Source organism: Phocoena sinus, chromosome X (genome assembly GCF_008692025.1).
Source record: "Phocoena sinus isolate mPhoSin1 chromosome X, mPhoSin1.pri, whole genome shotgun sequence".
Classification (NCBI taxonomy): domain Eukaryota; kingdom Metazoa; phylum Chordata; class Mammalia; order Artiodactyla; family Phocoenidae; genus Phocoena; species Phocoena sinus.
Genome location: NC_045784.1, coordinates 62,509,063 through 62,529,230, shown reverse-complemented (window position 1 = coordinate 62,529,230; position 20,168 = coordinate 62,509,063). Strand labels below are relative to the sequence as shown.

At 37.3% G+C, this 20,168-nt stretch overlaps 1 protein-coding gene across 4 annotated transcripts in view; it reads left to right on the top strand.

The window, feature by feature from the left end:
* The window catches only part of PHKA1 (phosphorylase kinase regulatory subunit alpha 1), a 148,501-nt gene that overhangs the window by 55,817 nt on the left and 72,516 nt on the right, over positions 1-20,168 (top strand). For all 4 annotated transcript variants that reach the window (XM_032619579.1, XM_032619581.1, XM_032619580.1 and 1 more), the window contains exon 14: positions 5,059-5,193. In XM_032619579.1, coding sequence (XP_032475470.1) covers positions 5,059-5,193 — 135 coding nt within the window. The remainder of the gene's footprint in view (positions 1-5,058; positions 5,194-20,168) is intronic.

The window sequence follows — 20,168 nt, the reverse complement described above, 5'->3', positions numbered from 1 at the left end:
TGTTTTGTTTTTTCTTTTTGTGGTACGCGGGCCTCTCACCACTGTGGCCTCTCCCATTGCGGAGCGCAGGCTCAGTGGCCATGGCTCATGGGCCCAGCCGCTCCGCGGCATGTGGGATCCTCCTGGACCGGGGCACGAACCCGTGTCCCCTGCATCTGCAGGCGGACTCCCAACCACTGCGCCACCAGGGAAGCCCAATAATAAAGTATTTTTAATTGAGGCGTTTACATTGTTTTTTTGGATACAATGCTGTTGCACACTTAACAGACTAAAATATAGTGTAAACATAACTCTTTTCATTTGGTTTTATTTATTTTTTAATTGAGCTATAGTTAATTTGCAGTGTTGTGTTAGTTTCAAGTGTACAGCAAAGTGATTCAGTTGTGTGTATGTGTGTGTGTATATATATATATACATATATATATTCTTTTTTTATATATATATATTCTTTTTCAGATTCTTTTCCATTATAGGTTACTACAAGATATTGAGTATAGTTCCTTGTGCTATACAGTAGATCCTTGCTGTTTACCTATTAATATTTTATATATAGTAGTGTGTATATGTTAATCCCAAACTCCTAATTTATCTACCCCTGCCACCTTGCTACCCCTTTTGGTAACCATAAGTTTGTTTTCTATAAGCATAACTTTTATATGCACTGGGAAACTAAAAATTTGTGTGACTCGCTTTATCTTTATACTCGCTTTACTGCAGTGGTCTGGAACCAAACCTGCAACATCTCTGAGGTATTCCTGTACATAGCGAACGTTATATAAAAGACCATTACTCTTCCCCTCCCATGAGAAAGCTTGTTCTCCTTTGAGACTTATGCCATCTGGCTATATTGGTCTCCTGGTTACTCTCATTTATTCATTAGAGACTTTGAGGCTTGGCTCATAGCCTTCCTCTTCTTCCCCAATTCCTACCATAGTACTAGATTTCAGCATCAGAGTAAGTGCCATCTAATATTTTAGCCTCAAAATTCTTGGATATCTAGAACCCTAGTGACCCTTCCCTCTGCCTCTACTCCACTCACTTTTAGGATGAAACTTTAGAACTGTTTCACCTCAGATATTCCATTCCCAGAAGTCCCAATCACCAGTCATAACTGCATATTATTTCAGTTTTCTTCCCTCCAACCCATTACACTTGTGTCTATTTTCTCCCCTACCTTTCGGTTGGTCATCTAAATCTCTTAATTACCAGCAAAACAAACTTCTGCTACACCCACCAGAAAAATCACAGCCCCAGATCAGTTTTACTTTCTATATTTTCTGATCCTATACCTGGCCTGCTAAAATCTTCTAGAAAAAAAAATCACACAAATGAGCAGAGTGGTAGCATTGTAAATCCACAGTCTCCAGCTTAACTAGGCCTACAGTGCCTCCTGTCAGTCCTTGTTCTTATTGTTAGTCAGCATTTTCATTCTCCTCAACTATTCCACACGTTCTCTGTTTTCAACCCCACTGCTTGTTTTCAACCTCATTCTTGGCCTGCTACTTTATGCTGGGTAAGCTTAATGTTTCGATCTTTGTCAATTTCCCAACCCCCCCACTACAGTCTTACTTATATCTTCACCCAGCCTTGCCTCCTTTTCTTGAGTCTCAGAAAAGCTGTCTTTTCTCCTCTTCAGCACCAACTCTCCTTCTGATGCTTGATCCTATCCTCTTCCCTAGCCTTCATAGAAACCTACTCTTTCCTATCTTCAAACTCTTCTCTGTTGGTTCTGATTTTTAATACATTGACATGTTCATCTCCCTCTAGTTATCCTATCCTTCCTTTCTCATCCAAACTTCCACTTCTTTACATTTCATTCATTCTGCATTCATTTACAACTAGCTTATCATTCCTCTGAAAGTGATTTTGCTTAAGTTATTGCCAAACTCGGTAGATATTTTTCAATCCACTTCTTAGAGGATCTTTCTGTTTCATTTGTTGTTTATGTTTCTGGAAACTCTTAACTCACATGTCTTCTGTGATACCATACTCCCTTGGCTCTCCTTCAACCTAAGTTTTGTACTTTTCTGTCTCATTCTGGGTTTCCTCTTCTTCCCCTTGCCCCTTAACTGTTGGTATTTCTGGGAGTTTTGTCCGTAGCCCACTGCTCTCATTATTCAGAATATTTGTTATTGTCTCTCAGCTTCCTCCCATTCCTCACCTTTTCCCTTTTCCTGCCTCCTAACTTCTCCCCTCTCAGAAGATGACCTCACCTCCTATACCATAGAGAACATATAAGCCATGAGACAAGAACCCCTCACTCCCGCCCCCAGGCTTTTTCATCATCTGCCCATATCTTATATGTTGAAATTTCTCAAGGTTATATTCTAGGTCCTTTTCTCTTCTTTTCTATATATTCTCCTTGACCCGTCTCTTTCTATGCTAATGACTCCTGAATATATCACATTCACTTTAAACTCAACATGTCCAAAATTAATCAGCTGCACTCTCCTAGTTCTACATCATCTGTGCCTGCTTTTCTCCCTATTTGCCTATGTCAGTAAATGGCACACTTTTCTCTCAGTTACACAAATAAACACATGAAGAATCATTCTCGGTATCTCTCCCTCTCTCATCTCCTACATTCAGTTAACAAGTCCCAATTTCTTTACCTTCTAAATAATTCATAAATCCATCTAGTTTATACAGTACCAATGTCATGATCCTAATCTAAGTAGTCAGCATCTCTTCCTTGCATTAATGCAATAACTTTTGAAGTGGTCTCCCTGTCTTCAGTGTAGGTCCACTACAGTATATCAGCTTATTCTTTAATCATCAACATGAATATGTTCTTTTTAAGACGGAGATCTGGATATGCTATTCCCCTGATTACAACTCTGCAGGGGCTTCCCATTGCAAACTTTCTTAACATGGCTTACAAGGCTCTTTATGATCTGCTCCCTGACCCCACCTTCAGTGTCATTTCTCACCACTGCCGCTTCACACTCCATGTTCCTACTATAAAGAACCTTTTATTATTCCTAGATCTGCCTTGTTCTCTGTTGCCCTTGAGCCTTTGTCTATGCTATTTCTTTTGTCTGGAACAGCTTCTCCCTTAGTTTTACCTTCACTTTTACCAGAATAACTCCTATTCAGCTCTCTAGCAAGACTCAGTGTCAATGTCATTTTCTCCAAGGATCATGTCTATCTTTGTATCCCTAGCATATGGCAATACCTAGCACATAGGTGGTACCAAATAAGCATTTTCTACATACTTGATAAAACATAAACAAAAAGCTGAGTTGTTGGGGTTGAAAGTAGTCCTGGGACCCCAGAGTGTTGTTCATTTGCCTCTCCTTTAGTCCCCTTTACTCCTGCTACCAACTGCATTGTCCTCTGCAGAACCCTGAGGCTCGGGAGAATGCAATTTGGAAATCATTACCCAAGGATAAAATACAAGTTCCTTAAAGTGACACACATGCTGTCCATGACGATCTAACCCCTATTTGCCTTTCCAGATTCATTTTGTTGGTGGTTGGTGGGGGGGTTGTTTGTTTTTTGTGTGTTTTTTTCCACTGTGCAAGGTGTTTCATGCTACAGCAATATGGAAATGTATGTAGTCCCCACCCCATCTCTTACACACACACACACACACACACACACACACACACAAACACACAAACACATTCTTTTCCATTTTCATGTTTTATGATCATTCTGGATCTTCTACCTAAAATGGCTTTCCCAATTCCTATTCTCTTCTTTCTCCTGGCTAACTTATTCATTCTTTCAAGTTCATCTTAGACATCAGGAAACCTTTTCTGAAACTTCCCCCTGCCAACTCCAGACTAGATAGGTGTCACTCTCGGGTGATCACACAATGTTCTGTGCATATATTTATTTACTTAACAGGTTATTTTATAATGAGTTTATGTGTGTGTCACTTTCATTACACTATGAGCTCCTTGAGGGAGAGACTAACATATTCATCTCTAAATCCCTAGTGCCTAGCATAGTACCTTACCATTTAAGTGCCTAGTAAATGTTTATTAATGAATGAATAGATGACCACATATGTTTCTCTGGACTTTTGTCAGCCCACTATTATTCTTCCTCTGTATATTTTTCCTGGAGAATCTTTGTTGTTTTCAGTTAGAAGTAATCAAGATGGTGTTATGTCCAGGGGACTCTGTAATCACCATACCCTGCATATCCTGCCCCAGACCACAGCAGCACAACACCATGAGGTCCCCAAGATAGAAAAATACACAAAAGATAATGGCAAAGGAATGCAGAGTAGCACTTTTTTAACTAGGCTTTTGCCCCCAAAACTCAACAAATACAATACTTGTAAGCTGGAATGAACCAAATGGCACCTTCGTTTTCTTATAAACCCAATTCAACATATCTAGCAGTACTAGAGGAACAGGAATAGGGTACATGTTTACCCCTGGTGCTTAGCATTAAGCCAGCTGAGGCCCCATTCAGGTTATTGGCCTCCAGACAGATTATCAGTCCCACAGAGGGGGAATAAACAGAAGAGTCAGTGAGGTGGCCTGGACTTCTCCTTTGTGAGTATGATTACCACTTTTGAGACATGAGTGTGAGAGGAAGAAAAGGGAGCTGTCCAGGTTTGGCAGGCTCTGAGTCTAGAGAAGTCTTATCCCCATCCCCCAAAACAACTACACAGAGTTTCAAATATGATACCTCAGTGCTTTATCCTGAATTTACCTTGCCTTCTACTGTTCTCTAGCTTTGAGCAATTCGTACCATTAGGGTATTCTTTATTATCCTCATAATGCTGTCCCTGGTCTTTCTTTTCCTATTTAAACATAGAATCACAGCTATAAGTGAGTGTGGCATTCTCTAGAAGCACATAGGTATTTAGACAAAAAGCAGAATTAAATATTCTAATCATGAAATCTTGTTTCCTTTTCCATTTAGATAATATCATTATGTACCAAGCATGATGATTGTTTCATCAAGTCTACAATAACTGTTAATTTCCTTACCTTCCTTTTGTTTTCCCTTCAAAGAAATATTGTGTGGCTCGAGAGATCTTTAGGTTCCTGTTGAAATAAAATTTTCTGTTGACCTCATCTTCTTTCTTTCCTATAGTTTCCATTCTAGCTGAGACAAAAGAAATCAAGGCCATTTTGAAGGACAAGGGAATTGATGTGGAGACCATTGCTGAGGTGCACCCCATCAGAGTACAACCAGCTTGTATTCTCAGCCACATTTATTCCAGCCTAGGTAAGGAGATTGGCCAGCCTGCTAGAATCAAAGCATTATTTGATACAGGCTGGTTTCCTTCCTTTTTATTTTTTTCTTGATCTTGTATTGCTTTCTGCATCTGAAAAGGAATTTAGAGTCTCTGGAATCTAAGTTTCTAACCCTATATATCCTGAGCAGGCTTGATAATTTTCAGTGTGTTTTATGAACTCTTTGGTACAGAGGGCATGACTGTTATCAGGCAACTTTTTATCTTCATTCCAAGTGTGTGCTTAACCAACTTGTTCTTCTCCCCTTTCTTGGGACCTATATTTCCATTTTGAAAAATGCTAACTTTATATACATTAATAGCCAAGGAACTTGTTTTTAGTTCTTTATACTTTGTCATGTAATGAATTAGTTGACAATATTTTAAAATTCCATTTCTTAATCTAATACTTATTTTTAATTAGTACTTATTTTTTATTCAACTTATATATTAAATTTGGTGATAGACACATTAAACAAATTACTACAAGTTAAAAATTTATGCAAGTTACTACAAATTTCACATTAAACAAATTACTACATTGTTAAAAAAAGGGTGTGCAAAATTTCTAAACCACCCTTGTGGAAGGCTGAATAGTGGCCCCAAAAGATATTCAGGCCCTAATCCCTGGAACCTGTGAACATTACCATTTAAGGCAAGAGGGATTTTGTGGGTATGATTAGGTTAAGGAGATTGAGATTGGTGGGGAGGATTATTTTGGATTATTCAGGTGGGCCCTAAGTATAATCACAAGTCTCCTTATAAGAGATACCCAGAGGGAGATCAGACTGTAGAAGTAAGAGATGTGATGACAGAAGCAAGTGATCAGAGTGATAAGGCTGTTAGGCTTATCCTCTAGAAGCTGGAAGAGTCAAGGAACAGATTCTCCCCTGGAGCCTCCAAAAGCAACCAGCCCTGCTTGACACCTTGATTTTTATTTTACGTCATAGTAGCCATAAGGTTCATTTTGGACTTCTCATCTCCAGAACTGTAAGAGTATAAGTGTATGTTGTTTTAAGCTACTGAGTTTATGTTACTTTGTCATAGCACCAATGGGAAATTAATACAATCTTAAATCAAGCCACAAAGTAAATTTATAAATAAAGAATGTACCTTACATAGTAGATTGCCACTTACAAACCCTAGTTGTGTGTGTACTTTTTTTCTTCACCAAGAGTGGTCTGTTAGTAATTAAAGCCAAACCAAATTTTGTCCAGCTCAAAACCAGCCTCCATCCCTTTTTACTACACCTACTCTGAACACTCAATTTCTGTGGCAGTTATGTAGGTCTGAATTGAGAGGGAATCAACCAAGGAGGGAAGGACCAACAGTCAGAGCTGACTGTTCTTTATCTTTCCTAGCACCCACATTTTATGCCAGCATGACCTGAACTCCCAGAGCTATTAACATTACATTTGGCTTTAGGAATATATGGATTTCCCCCACTTTTCCATTCTAGCTATAATGTAGAAAATCCCTTTTCTTTTTAAATTAAGTGCAAAGTTGGAAGTTCCTAAAGAAATTTTACCAAAAAAATGGAAAAATAAAATATAAACACATAGAAATTATCAAGTTTATTGAATATAGGTCTCAGGTCCTAATAAATAAAACCTAGCCACAAATTAGCTTGAATAGTACAAATTACTGAACCCCTGGTTCCCTCCACTGACTCAGCCCTATTAGTGGTAAATGCCAAGTCAAGACTCTGAAACTTCTGAGATTAATTTGGATTGATGCTTTACTAGGTGGGATGGGATACCTCAGTCCTTTCTAGAACCTGCTTCCTGGGGTTTTTTTTAATCTCCTTGGCTATCCCCTCTAGCCTCAGACTATAATGTACTCCTAGTCTCCAGATACCAGTCCCCTAGCACTAAATCTCTTGAAATGAGGAAGGTATTTCTCTATCTAGCCCAAATCTTACTCCATGAATATTATTTGATCTTGTAATCACTATCTTCTTTGCCCTTCTGAGAAGTCTCTATGGTTTGGGGTTTGTGGAAGTCCTGTTGATGCCTTTGATGTGATTCTCTCTGGCTCTCACTTAAAAGTTGATGCCTTTTACCCTTTTCTTCTTCACATCCATTGTTGTAAACTCAGCATAATCTTACTAGGATATAGGTAACTTCCAAGCTCTGGGACTTCATTCCTGGAATCTACCTGCATCACATCAGATCTCTCTAACAAACAGAAGCAAACTCCTTACTGACTACTTTTTCAAAGTCTGCACTTTGTTTTGGGCCTCTTACGAAGTTATTATTTCCTAGCCAGAGAAAATAGGGACTACTAGGTCTTCGGGACTTCAGTTTAATGAATGCACAAACATTTCAGGGACTCAAGTTATATTTATTTTCCAAATGTGCTCCTTCATTCGCTTCATTCATTCATTCTTTCATAAGGCTCTATTGCTTACTTTTATGTACCAGGCACTGGGCGTGATGCTGTGAGAGACATAGACATATAACCAAATAATTATAGTACAGTCTTAAAAATGCTATAACAACGGCATTACGTACAAAATACAGGAGAAAGAGAATAGATTTGCCTGGGAAGGTCAAGAAAGGCATGTTTTGATGATTTATAAAATGAGTGACTCTTCATAATTCTATTATTGCAATAATTTCACAATAACAAAAATGCTTTCTTTTAAATTTATTTATTTATTTTTGGCTGCGTTGGGTCTTCGTTGCTGTGCGCAGGCTTTCTCTAGTTGTGGTGAGCAGGGGCTACTCTTCGTTGCAGTGCATGGGCTTCTCATTGTGGTGGCTTCTCTTGTTGCAGAGCACGGGCTCTAGGCACCTGGGCTTCAGTAGTTGTGGCACGCAGGTTCAGTAGTTGTGGCTCATGGACTCTAGAGCTCAGGTTCAGTAGTTGTGGTGCCCAGGCTTAGTTGCTTTGTGGCATGTGGGATCTTCCCAGACCAGGCTCGAGCCCATGTCCCCTGCATTGGCAGGCGGATTCTTAACTACTGTGCCACCAGGGAAGCCCCAGAGTTGCTTTAAGGATATATTGAATGACAGCTGTAATTCCACCAAGGAAAACAGGCTATTTCTTCACCAGGTATGTTCATTTATATATGTTCCCAGAAGTGGGATTCTGTGCCTCACCTCAAACACTCAGTATTTCAGTTCTATAATATTTTTTTTAATTTTTAAATATTATGTTGTTAATCAACTTTGGGAACATAAGAACTTTATAGGAGAGTGCTGTCAGAAACATGGTGGAGTGAAAAGCTACCTTTGTCTCTCCCCTTGAAGCTACAACCAGTAAAACATCTACAACACAACGAAGGTGCCTTTGCCCAACACAACAGGATGCCAGAGAATTCCACACATCTGTACATCTATAGGTGGGTGAACTGGAACACATAGAGGAGGCAGAACCGAGGAAACAGTGGAGTTGGTGCCTGCAATCCCAGCCCTCTGACTGTGACAGCTGAGCCCATAGCTTCAGAAAACCCAATAGCAGCAGGGAAAGCAGCATGCATGACTCTGCCTGCCACCACAGGTAACTTAGCAGCAGGAACAGTGGGGCCTGGGACCCCATCCCTCCAGTCACTGAGGAACCCATGACCCCAGACTCTTGCCCCACTATTTGCATTGGCAGAGCCCCCGAACCTGACAGCACCAGACACAGTGGAGGCATCTGTGCAACCCCAGCTTCCCCTCCCACACTGTTCCCCTCCCCCCACAGCAGAGCCTGTGTCTCAGCGGATCTCCCACAAAAGAGAAGAGCCCATCATCCCAGTAATGACAGCAGCTCTGGCAGAAGCAATACAGCAGTAAGCCTAGAGGCACAAGAAGCAACAGCAAAAGCACAGAGCCACACCTGTTACACATATGGTGGAGGCTGGAAAGTGCCAACTCTCAAGTATAACCAGAGGTAGCTCAGGTGAGCGAAACCAAAAACTTGTGTGATAGCGCCACCTACTGGAAAGCAAAAGAAAGGATTGTAACTCCTAACGGGTCATTTAACTTCAAATGTGCCAGCAGAGGAACAATTCATCAAGCAATATGAAGAATCACAGTAACACTATATCACAAAAAGAAAATGACAGTTCTCCAGAAGCCAAACTTAAAGTCATGGAATATTGAGATCTAACTGATAGAGCCATCATATAGAGCCATCAAAATAGCCATCATGAAGAAACTCAATGAGATACAAGAAAACTCAGAAAGGCAGTGTAATGAGCTCAGGAATAAAATTAATGAACAGAAGGAATACTTTACCAAAAAGATTGAAACTCTAAAGAAGAACCAAACAGAAATTCTGGAAATGAGAAACACAATAAACAAGATGAAAATGCATTAGAAAGGATTGGAAATAAAGCAGGTAATATGGAAGAGAGCATTAGTGAACTCAAAGATAGAAACCTAGAAATGATACAAGTAAAAGAGGAAAGAGAAGTAAGACATATATAAAAAGAGGAAATCCTATGAGAGCTACACATCTTTTTTAGGAAAGGCAGCATTGGGATAATAGGTATCCCAGAAGAAGAGAAGAAGAGCAATTATTTAAAGAAACAATAGCTGAGATCTTCCCAAACTTGGGGAAGAAACTGGACAATCAAGTCTGTGAAGCAATGAGAACACCTAATTAAACTCATTGCAAAAAGACCTTTTCCAAGACACATTAAAATTGTCAAAAGTTAATGACAAAGAGGGGACTTCCCTAGTGGAGCAGTAGTGAAGACTCTGTGCTCTCAATGCAGTTACCTGGTCAGGCAACTAGATCCCACATGCATGCAGCAACTAAGAGTCCACATGCCGCAACTAAGGAGGCATCAAGCAACAACTAAAGAGCCCTCCTGCTGCAACTAAGGATCCCATGTGCTGTGAGTAAGGAGCCCACCTGCCACAACTAAGGAGCCTGCCTGCTGCAACTAAGACCCAGTGCAACCAAATAAATACAATTTAAAAAAAAATAAAGTTAATGACAAAGAATTTTAAAGGCAGCCAGGGAAAAAAGGATGGTACCCTACAAAGGAACCCCTATTAGGCTATCAGCAGATTTCCCAGCAGAAACCCCAACATCCAGGAGAGAGTGAAATGACATTTTCAAAATACTGAAAGAAAAACTGTCACCCCGGAATACTCTATCTAGCAAAATTATCATTCAGATATGAAGGAGAAATAAAGTCTCCCAGACAAAAGCTGAGGGAATTCATCAACACTAGACCTGCCTTACAAGAGATATTGAAAGGAGCTCTTCTACCAGAAACAAAATAGCAAAAATACACAAAACTTTAAGCAGGGTGATAAATAGAATCAGAAAACTGTAGCTCTTTATCAGAATAGATGTTTAAACACTATTATAAAGGTTAAAGGGGAAAAAAGAAAGCAGAAAAATAATTATAGCTATCTTATTTTGGTAGCAAACCCACAACCATAAAAAGGGATAATTTGAGACAACAAAAACACTAAAAGGGGAGGAGGAAAAGGATGGAATTCATATAGGTGAGTGAACATAAGATGCTATCAGCAGAAAAAGGACTATTTTATCTATGAGAAATTTTATACAAACCTCATGGTAACCACAAAAATAAACATAAAATAGAGACACACACACACAGAGAAAAAACTGAGAAAAATATCACAGAAAACCATCAAACCAAAATGGCAGACAGAAACAAAAGGAAAAAGAAACAGTGGAGATATAGAGCTACCAGAAAACAAAAGATAAAATGGCAGTATTAAGTCCTCATATATCAATAATCAACCTAAATATAAATAAATTGAATTCACCAAATGACACACAGTGGCTGGATGGATTAAAAAACAAGACCCAACTATTTGCTGCCTCCAAGAGGCACATCTCAACTCTAAAGACAAACATAGGCCGAAGGGAAGGGATATAAAATGATATTCCAAGCAAATAGCAGCCAAATGAAGGCAGGTGTAGCCATATTCATATCAGATGAAATAAAGCCAAAAAAGGTAACAAGAAATAAAAATGGACAGTATATAATGATAAAAGGGACAGTTCATCAAAAGACATAACAGTGATTAGTATATACGCACCTAACATAGGAGCACCAAATTGTATAAAACAATTATTAACAGGCCTAAAGGGAGAAATTGACAGCAACACAATAATAGTAGGGGACTTTAACACCCCACTTAACATCAGTGGTTAGATCATCCAGACAAAGTCAACAAGGAAACCACAGTCTTAAATGAAACTTTTGACCAGATGGATTTGATAGATTTGTATAGAACATTCCATCCAAATGCAGCAGAATACACATATGTTCTCAAGTGTATATGAAACTTTCTCAAGGATAGACCATATTTTGGGACACAAAACAAGTCTCAATAAATTTAAGAAGATTGAAATCACATCAAGCATCTTTTCTGATCACAATGGAATGAAACTACAAATCAACTACAAGAAGAAAACTGGAAAAATTACAGATATGTGCAGAATGAATAGCATCCTACTGAACAACTATTGGGGCAACGAAGAAATCAAAGGAGAAATCAAAAATTACTTGAAAACAAATGAAAATGAAAATACAACATATCAAAATCTATGGGATGTAACAAAAGCTGGGAGGGAGGTTTATAGCAATACAGGCCTACCTCAAGAAACAAGAAAACTGAGCAGCATCAGAAACCAGAGCCCAGGCTCCAGGACCAAATGTTGGCCTGGGCCAGGAGCTGGACCCCCACAGACTCATAGGACCCTCAAAGAGCTGCTGCTGCCAGGGGAGTCACTGGAACTCAGATGTCCCATCCTAGTGTTACCTTGCCAGCTCTGAGGTGGGGCCTGACAGTGGAAACCCCATCCCCTGCCCACAGGTAGAGAAGAATTTTTTTTTAGAAAGAAACAAAACTCTCAGATAAACAGTCTAACCTTACACCTAAAGGAACTAGAAAAAGAATAACAAACAAAACCCAAGTTAATTGAAGGGAGGAAATAATAAAGATCAGAGTTGAAATAAATGAAATAGAGGCTAAAAAGGCAATAGAAAAGATCAATGAAACTAAGAGCTGTCTTTAAAAAGATAAACAAAATCAGCAAACCATTAGCTAGACTCACTAAGAAAAAAAGAGAGAAGGCCCTGATAAATCAGAAGTGAAAGAGGATAAATAACAATGGATACCACAGAAGTACAAAGAATTATAAAAGAATATTATAAACAGCCATACACCAACAAATTGGACAACCTAGAAGAAATGGACAGATTCTTAGATTTATACAACCTTCCAAGACCAAACCATGAAGAAATAGAAAACTTGAGTAGACCAAGTACTATTACAGAGGTTGAAACAGTAATCAAAAAAGCTCCCCCAAAACAAAAGTCCAGGACCAGACAGCTTCACAGGTGAATTCTACCAAACATTCAAAGAAGATTTTATACCTATCCTTCTCAAACTATTGCCAAAAAATTGAAGGGGACACTTTCTAACTCATTTTACAAGGCCAACATCACTCTGATGTCAAAACCAGACAAAGACAACACAAAAAAAGAAAATTACAGACCAGTATTTCTGATAAACATAGATGCAAAAATCCCCAACAAAATATTAGCAAACCAAATTCAACATCTAAAGCAAACCAAATTCAACATCTAAAGGGTCCTACACCATCCATGATCAAGTGGGATTTATTCCAGGGATGCAAGGATGGTTCACCATCTGTAGATCAATCAACGTGATACACCATATTAACGAAATGAAGGATTAAAAACCATATTATCATCTCAGTAGATGCAGAAAAAGCATTTGACAGAACTTAACCCTCATTCATGATAAAAGCTCAATAAAGTGGGTATGCAGGGAACATACCTCAACAAAATAAAGGTCATATATGACAAACCCACAGCTAACATCATACTCAATGGTGAAAAATTGAAAGCTGTCTCTCTAAGATCAGGAACAAGACAAGGATGCCCACTCTTGCCACTCCTATTCAACATAGTATTAGAAGTCCTAGCCTGAGCAGTTAGGAGAGAAAAAGAAATAAAAGGCATCCAAATTGTAAAGGAAGAAGTAAAACTGTCACTATTTGCAGATGACATGATTTTATATAGAGAGAACCCTAAAGACTCCACTGAAAAACTATTAGAAATAATAAATGAATACAGCAAAATTTCAGGATACAAAATCAAAATATAAATATCTGTTACATTCCTATATGCTAACTATGAGCTAGCAGAAAGAGAAATTAAGAAACTAGGAATATGCTCAACATCGTTAATCATCAGAGAAGTGCAAATTAAAACCACAGTGAGATATCACCTCATGCCTGTCAGAATGGCTATCAAAAAGAACACAAATAACAAATGTTGGAGAAAAGGGAACCCTTGTACACTGTTGGTGGGAATGTAAATTGGTGCAGCCATGTGGAAAACAATATGGAGGTTTCTCAAAAAACTAAAAATAGAACTACCATATGACCCAGCAATTCCACTCCTGGCTATATATCTGAAAAAAATGAAAATACTAATTTGAAAACATGCGTGCACCCCAATGTTCACATTCACAGGAGAAGTATTTACAGTAACCAAGATATGGAAGCAACCGAAATGTCCCTTAACAGATGAATGGATAAAGAAGATGTATACACACAATGAAATACTACTCAGCCATATAAAAGAATGAAATTTTGCCATTTGCAACAACATGGATGGACTTGGAGGGTGTTGTGCTAAGTGAAATAAGTCAGACAGAAAGACAAATACTGTATGATATCACTTATATGAGGAATCTAAAAATACAACAAACTAGTGAGTATAACTAAAAAGAAACAGACTCACAGATATAGAGAACAAACTAGTGGTCAGCAGTAGGGAGTGGGAAGGGGGAAGGGGCACGACAGGGGTAGGGGATTCAGAAGTACAAACTACTATGTATAAAATAAATATACTACAAGGATATATTGTACAGTACAGCGAATATAGCCAATATTTTATAATAACTATAAATGGAGTATAATCTTTAAAAATTGTGAATCACTATGTTGTACACCTGAAACATAATATTGTACATCAACTATACCTCAATAAAAATTTTGAAACATGATTTCTGGTGTATTGATAATTATTAAAATAATCCACTAAAATCTAAATACTGTACTCTGCTAACTTGATATCTACAATCATCCCTTTAAAATATACATGAGCAAGATATTCAACAACAACAACAAAATGACAATATCTAGGAATTAACCAAGGAGGTAAAAGACCTATACAGTGAAAACTATAAGACATTGTTGAAAGAAATTGAAGAAGAAACAAATAAATGGAAAGATATTCCACGTTCATGGATTGCAGTAATTAACATTGTCAAAATGTCCTTATTAAGCAATCTACAGACTCAATGTAATCCTTATCAAAATCCCAAGGACATTTTTTGCAGAAATAGAAGAAAAAATTCTTAAATTTATATGGAACCACAAAAGGCCCCAAATAGCCAAAGTAATCCTGAGAAAAAAGAGCAAAGCTGGAAGTATCACACTCCCTGATTTCAAACAGCAAAGCCACAGTAATCAGAACAGCATGGTATTGGCAGAAAAATAGATACATAGATCAATGGAACAGAATTGAGAGTCCAGAAATACACCCATGCATATATGGGCAAGTAATTTATGACAAAAGAGCAAAGAACATACAATGGAGAAAGGATAGTATCTTCAATAAATGGTGTTGGGAAAACTGGACAGTCACATGAAAAAATATGAAACTAGACCACTGTCTCACACCATACACAAAAATTAACTCAAAATGGATTAAAGACTTGAATATAATACCTGCAACTGTAAAACTCCTTGAAGAAAACATTGGCAGTACACTCTTTGACATCAGTCTTACCATTCTTTCTAGCTATGTCTCCTCAGGCAAGGGAAACAAAAACAAAAATAAACAAATGGGATTAACATTAAACTGAAAAGCTTCTGCACAGCAAAGGAAACCATCAATAAAATGAAAAGACAGCCTACCAAATGGGAGAAGATATTTGCAAATGGTATATCTGATGAGGGGTTAATATCCAAAATATATATTAAAAAAACTCATACAACTCAACAACCAACCTGATTAAAATGAGCAGAGGAACTGAATATACATTTTTCCAAAAAGACTTACAGATGGCCAATAGACACATGAAAAGATGTTAAATATCACTAATTGTTAAGGAAGTGCAAGTCAAAAACCACAAAGAGATATCACCTCATACTTATAAGATTGAGTGTTATGAAAAAGACAGGAATAGAATACTACTTAGCCATAAAAAAGATGAAACCTTGCCATTTGTGAAAACATGGATGGACCTTGAGGGTGTTATGCTAAGTGAAATAAGTCAGACAGAAGGAGAAACACTGTATGATTTCACTCATGTGGAATATAAAAAAAACTATTAAACAAAAGCAAACATGTAGATACAGAGAACAGAGTAGTAGTTACCAGAGGAGAAGGAACTGGAGAGTAGGGGGTGTGAAACCAATGTTTCCTCAATAAAAAAAAGAACTTTATAAATATTAAACTCAAATCTTTCTGTAATGCTAATTCTTTTCCAATTAGTGCACAGAGATACATTTTCATAGTTATATTCAGTGTGTACATATTAACTTGTGCTGTTTTTTCACTTATTCTTTCATGTAAGTATTTCCACATGTTGAAAGAGCTATATATTCATCAAATTTAAATAATTGTTTCCTTATTATTGGATACTTGAATTGTTTTCCAAACTTTTTATCCTTCTATGAATACCTTTTTATAGGCATTCATACATATACTCCTGTTTCCTTGGAGTATATTCTTAGAAAAAGGATTCTGGATGAAAGTATGAACAGCTTTTTAGCTCTTGTTACATGCTGCTGGATTATTCTTTAGCAAGACCAACCAATTTTTAGTGACATCAATAAATATAAAATATACCTTTTTATTAATATTTTTACTACCCCATCAATGTTGGGTTTTTATCATTTGCTTTTGTTAGATCAATAGTTTTAATACACATCAAGTTATTCTAGTTTCCTTTCTTTAATTCCCAGTGAGGGTATGTATTTTTTCATTTTTGCTTCACTTTTTAAAAAATTGTGTCTCCTATTGCTTGTATATCTATCAGGATCTGTACATTTTTGTATATATTTATCAATTCTTTATATTTTATTTAAGCTTTTGTCAATGAGGCTTGCATTGTATATATTTCCTATTCTATAACTTTCTTTTAGATAATTATTTTCTTGCCTTTGTGCAACTTTTTCAACATCAGATACATCCATTTTATCAAGATGTATCTTTCATTTCTTCAGGAATTGTGAGTTTATCTCCTAGTTTCATTTGAATAGATATACTATTCTCATTCTCTCCAATTTTCACAAGTAGCAGGTTATCTGATTCCAAATTCCTATATACATGTTGACTGCAGGGAACTGGAAGATAGAGAAAAGTGCAAAAGAAAAGATAAAAATCTTTAAATCTATAATTCGCCAGTCTCGGGAAACCACTGTTTCCATTTTGGAGTATTTGCTTCCAATCATTTTTTGTAAAGTAAATATACAATTGTTTTTAGAAAAATGGTGTCAGAAAGAACAGTCTACAGTCTGTTTCTTGCAGCATAATATATGCTGAACCCTATTATATTTTCTTAACCCCCTACAACAGTATTTTAATATCTATGTTAGCATAATATCATGAATTGGTTTTTGGTCATATTGATGATAAATTTTTTTTCATAAAATAAATAGCCTTTTTTCTCTATTTACTTTGCACATTATCTACTTATATTCTTTTCCCATTTTTCTACTGGAAAATTGTCAGTTTCTTATTGGTTTATACAAGATTTATTATCCATGAGGGATGCTAACACTTTGTCTTCCATATGTTATTGCAATATGTTGCTATTTTACTATTTGCCCTTTAATTTTACATTTATTTTGATATAGAGAAGTTTTACATTTTTATGAAGTAAAATTTTCTTCTTTTTGATTTCTTTTTTGCTGTTATGCTCAGAAAGATCCATCCCTAGATCAGCTACATTTTCACTGCATTTTCTCTTAGTTCTTTATGGTTACAATTTTACATGTAACTCTTAGTCTAGAATTTTAAGTTTAGTTTATCTTATGAGGTAAGAATTATAACTTGTTTGCCAAATACTTAGCCCATCTTTCCAGCACTGTTGATTGAATAGTTCATATAAACACTCTTTTGAAATGCCACCTCTATCATTTACTGTACATACATAGAATCACACAAGTATGTGAATACACACACAAGTATGTGTATGCTTCTGGTCTTACTTTTTGGTGATGTTGATCACTTTCTCCTTTCCTAGTGCCACAGTTTTTAAGTTATCATAGTTTCAGCCTCACCAATGATTAGAGAAATGTAAGGTAAAACAACAATGAAATATAAGGTTTTGCCTATCAGTTTTATAAAAGCTAAGATTGATAATATCCAGTGCTGGTGATTATGTGGGGAAATGAACACTCTTAGCACTCCTGGTAATAATGTAAATCAGAGGCAGTTTGGCATCACCTATAAAAAATTTTAATGCCCATACCTTTGTCCAACAACCTTACTTCTAGGAATCTATCCTATATAACACTCACATGAGTGCATAAGAATATATGTACAAAGATGTTCATTACAACATAATTTGTTGTATGGCAAAACAACATTTAGAAGCAACCTATTGTATATGAACAAGAATGGTTGAATTATGATATGTTGTGCCACAGTTTAAAAGAATAAGGTAGACTTTCAGCTTCCAGCTATGTTGAAATAGCTTTTATCAGACTAAGCTTCATAGTAAGAACAACTACCCTGGATGGATTTTAAAAATAAAAGTGAATGAAAGCGTCAGAAATATTAAGACAGCCAAGACATGAGAAGCCAAAACCCTAGAGAGAAGAGGACCTCGGAGAAGTAAGCTCACCTCTCTCTGTGCACTCTCCTTTTGAGGCATTTGCTACTGCTTAAGCTGTGCTTGCATGGAGTGAGGGGCCAAGAAACCAAGTATAAAGTGGCACTGCTAGGAAGACAGAAATTCCATTTCAGGACCTTTTTATGTGGAAGGGGCTATGATAAACACCTGAGGCTTTCAGTTGAATCCCTGAAGGATGGGCTACACCCTAAAAGTAAAGGCAAATCAGAAATAGACCATTTCTCGGAAAGTCTGAAACACAAAGCCTAAAACACAAATAAATGGAAATACATCCATGTTCATAGATTGGAAGAGTTAATATTGTTAAGACATCAGTACTATCCAAAATGATTGACAGATTCAATACAATCCCTATCAAAAACCCAATGACATTTTTAGCAAAAATAGAGACGTTCATCCTAAAATTCATATAGAATCTCAAGGGACCCCAAAACAATCTGGAAAAAGAACAAAAATGGAAAACCTACATTCCCTGATTTCATAACTTACAAAACTACAGTAATCAAAAGAGTATAGTATTAGCATAAGGAAATCTGTAGAAAAATGGAATAAAATAGAAATCCCAGAAATAAACCCTTACAGATATGGTCAAATGATTTTTGACAAAGATGCCCAGTCCATTCACTGGGTAAAAGAACAGTCTTCTCAAGACATGGTGCTGGGAAAACTGGATATCCAGGTGCAAAAGAATGAAGTTGGACCCTTGCTTTATACCATATACAAAAATTAACTCAAAATGGATCAAAGTCCTAAACCCAAGAGCTAAAATTATAAAACCCTTAGAAGAGAATAGAGGGGAAAGCTTCATAACATTGGATTTGGCAATGATTTCTTGGAAATAACACCAAAAGCACAGGCAACAAAAGAAAAATTAGATAAGTTAGACTTCATCAACATTTAAAACTTATGTGTCAGTGAGACCAGCTCGGTGCTTTGTGACCACCTAGAGGGGTGGGATAGAGAGAGTGGGAGGGAGACGCAAGAGGGAGGTGATATGGGGTTATATGTATACGTATAGCCAATTCACTTTGTTATACAGCAGAAACTAACACAACATTGTAAAGCAATTGTGCTCCAATAAAGATGTTAAAAAAAAACTTATGTGCATCAAAGAACACCATCAAAAGTGTGAAAAACAACCCATAGAATGAGAGAAAATATTTGCGGATCATATATCTGGCAAAGTGTTAATATCCATAATGTATAAAGAGCTCATACAACTCAAGAACAAAAACCAAAGCAACCCCCCAAAATCATCTATAGATCCAATGCAATCCTATCAAAATTCCAATAGCATTTTTCACAGAAATAGAAATAACAATTCTAAAATTCATATGGAAACATGAAAGACTCCTTATAGCCAAAGCAATCCTGATAAAGAAGAACAAGACTGAAGGCTTTAAACTTCCTGATTTCAAACTATATTACAAAACTATAGTAATCAAAAGAGTATGGTACTGGCATAAAAATAGACACATATACAAATGGAACAGAATCAAGGCCAGAAATAAACCCACACCTATATGGTCAACTAATGTGTGACAAGGGAGCCAAGAATGCTAAATGGGACAAGGATGATCTCTGACAAATCATGCTGGGAAAACTGGATATCCACATGCAAAAGAATGAAATCAGACCCCTGTCTTACACCATTCATAAAAATTAACTCAGAGTAGATTAAGCACACACACACACACACATGTTTTTTTGGCTGCATTGGGTCTTCATTGCTGTGCGCAGGCTTTCTCTAGTTGTGGCGAGCAGGGGCTACTCTTCATTGTGGTGCATGGGCTTCTCATTGTGGTGGCTTCTCGTTGCAGAGCGTGGGCTCTAGGTGCATGGGCTTCAGTAGTTGCAGCACTCAGGCTCAGTAGTTGTGGCACATGGGCCCTAGAGCACATGGGCTTCAGTAGTTGTGGCACATGGGCTCACTAGTTGTGGTGTACAGTCTCTAGGGCACACAGGCTTCAGTAGTTACAGTGTGCAGGCTCAGTAGTTGTGGCGCATGGGCTTGGTTGCTCCACAGCATGTGGGACCTTCCCGGACCAGTGATCCAACCCATGTCCCCTGCATTGGCAGGC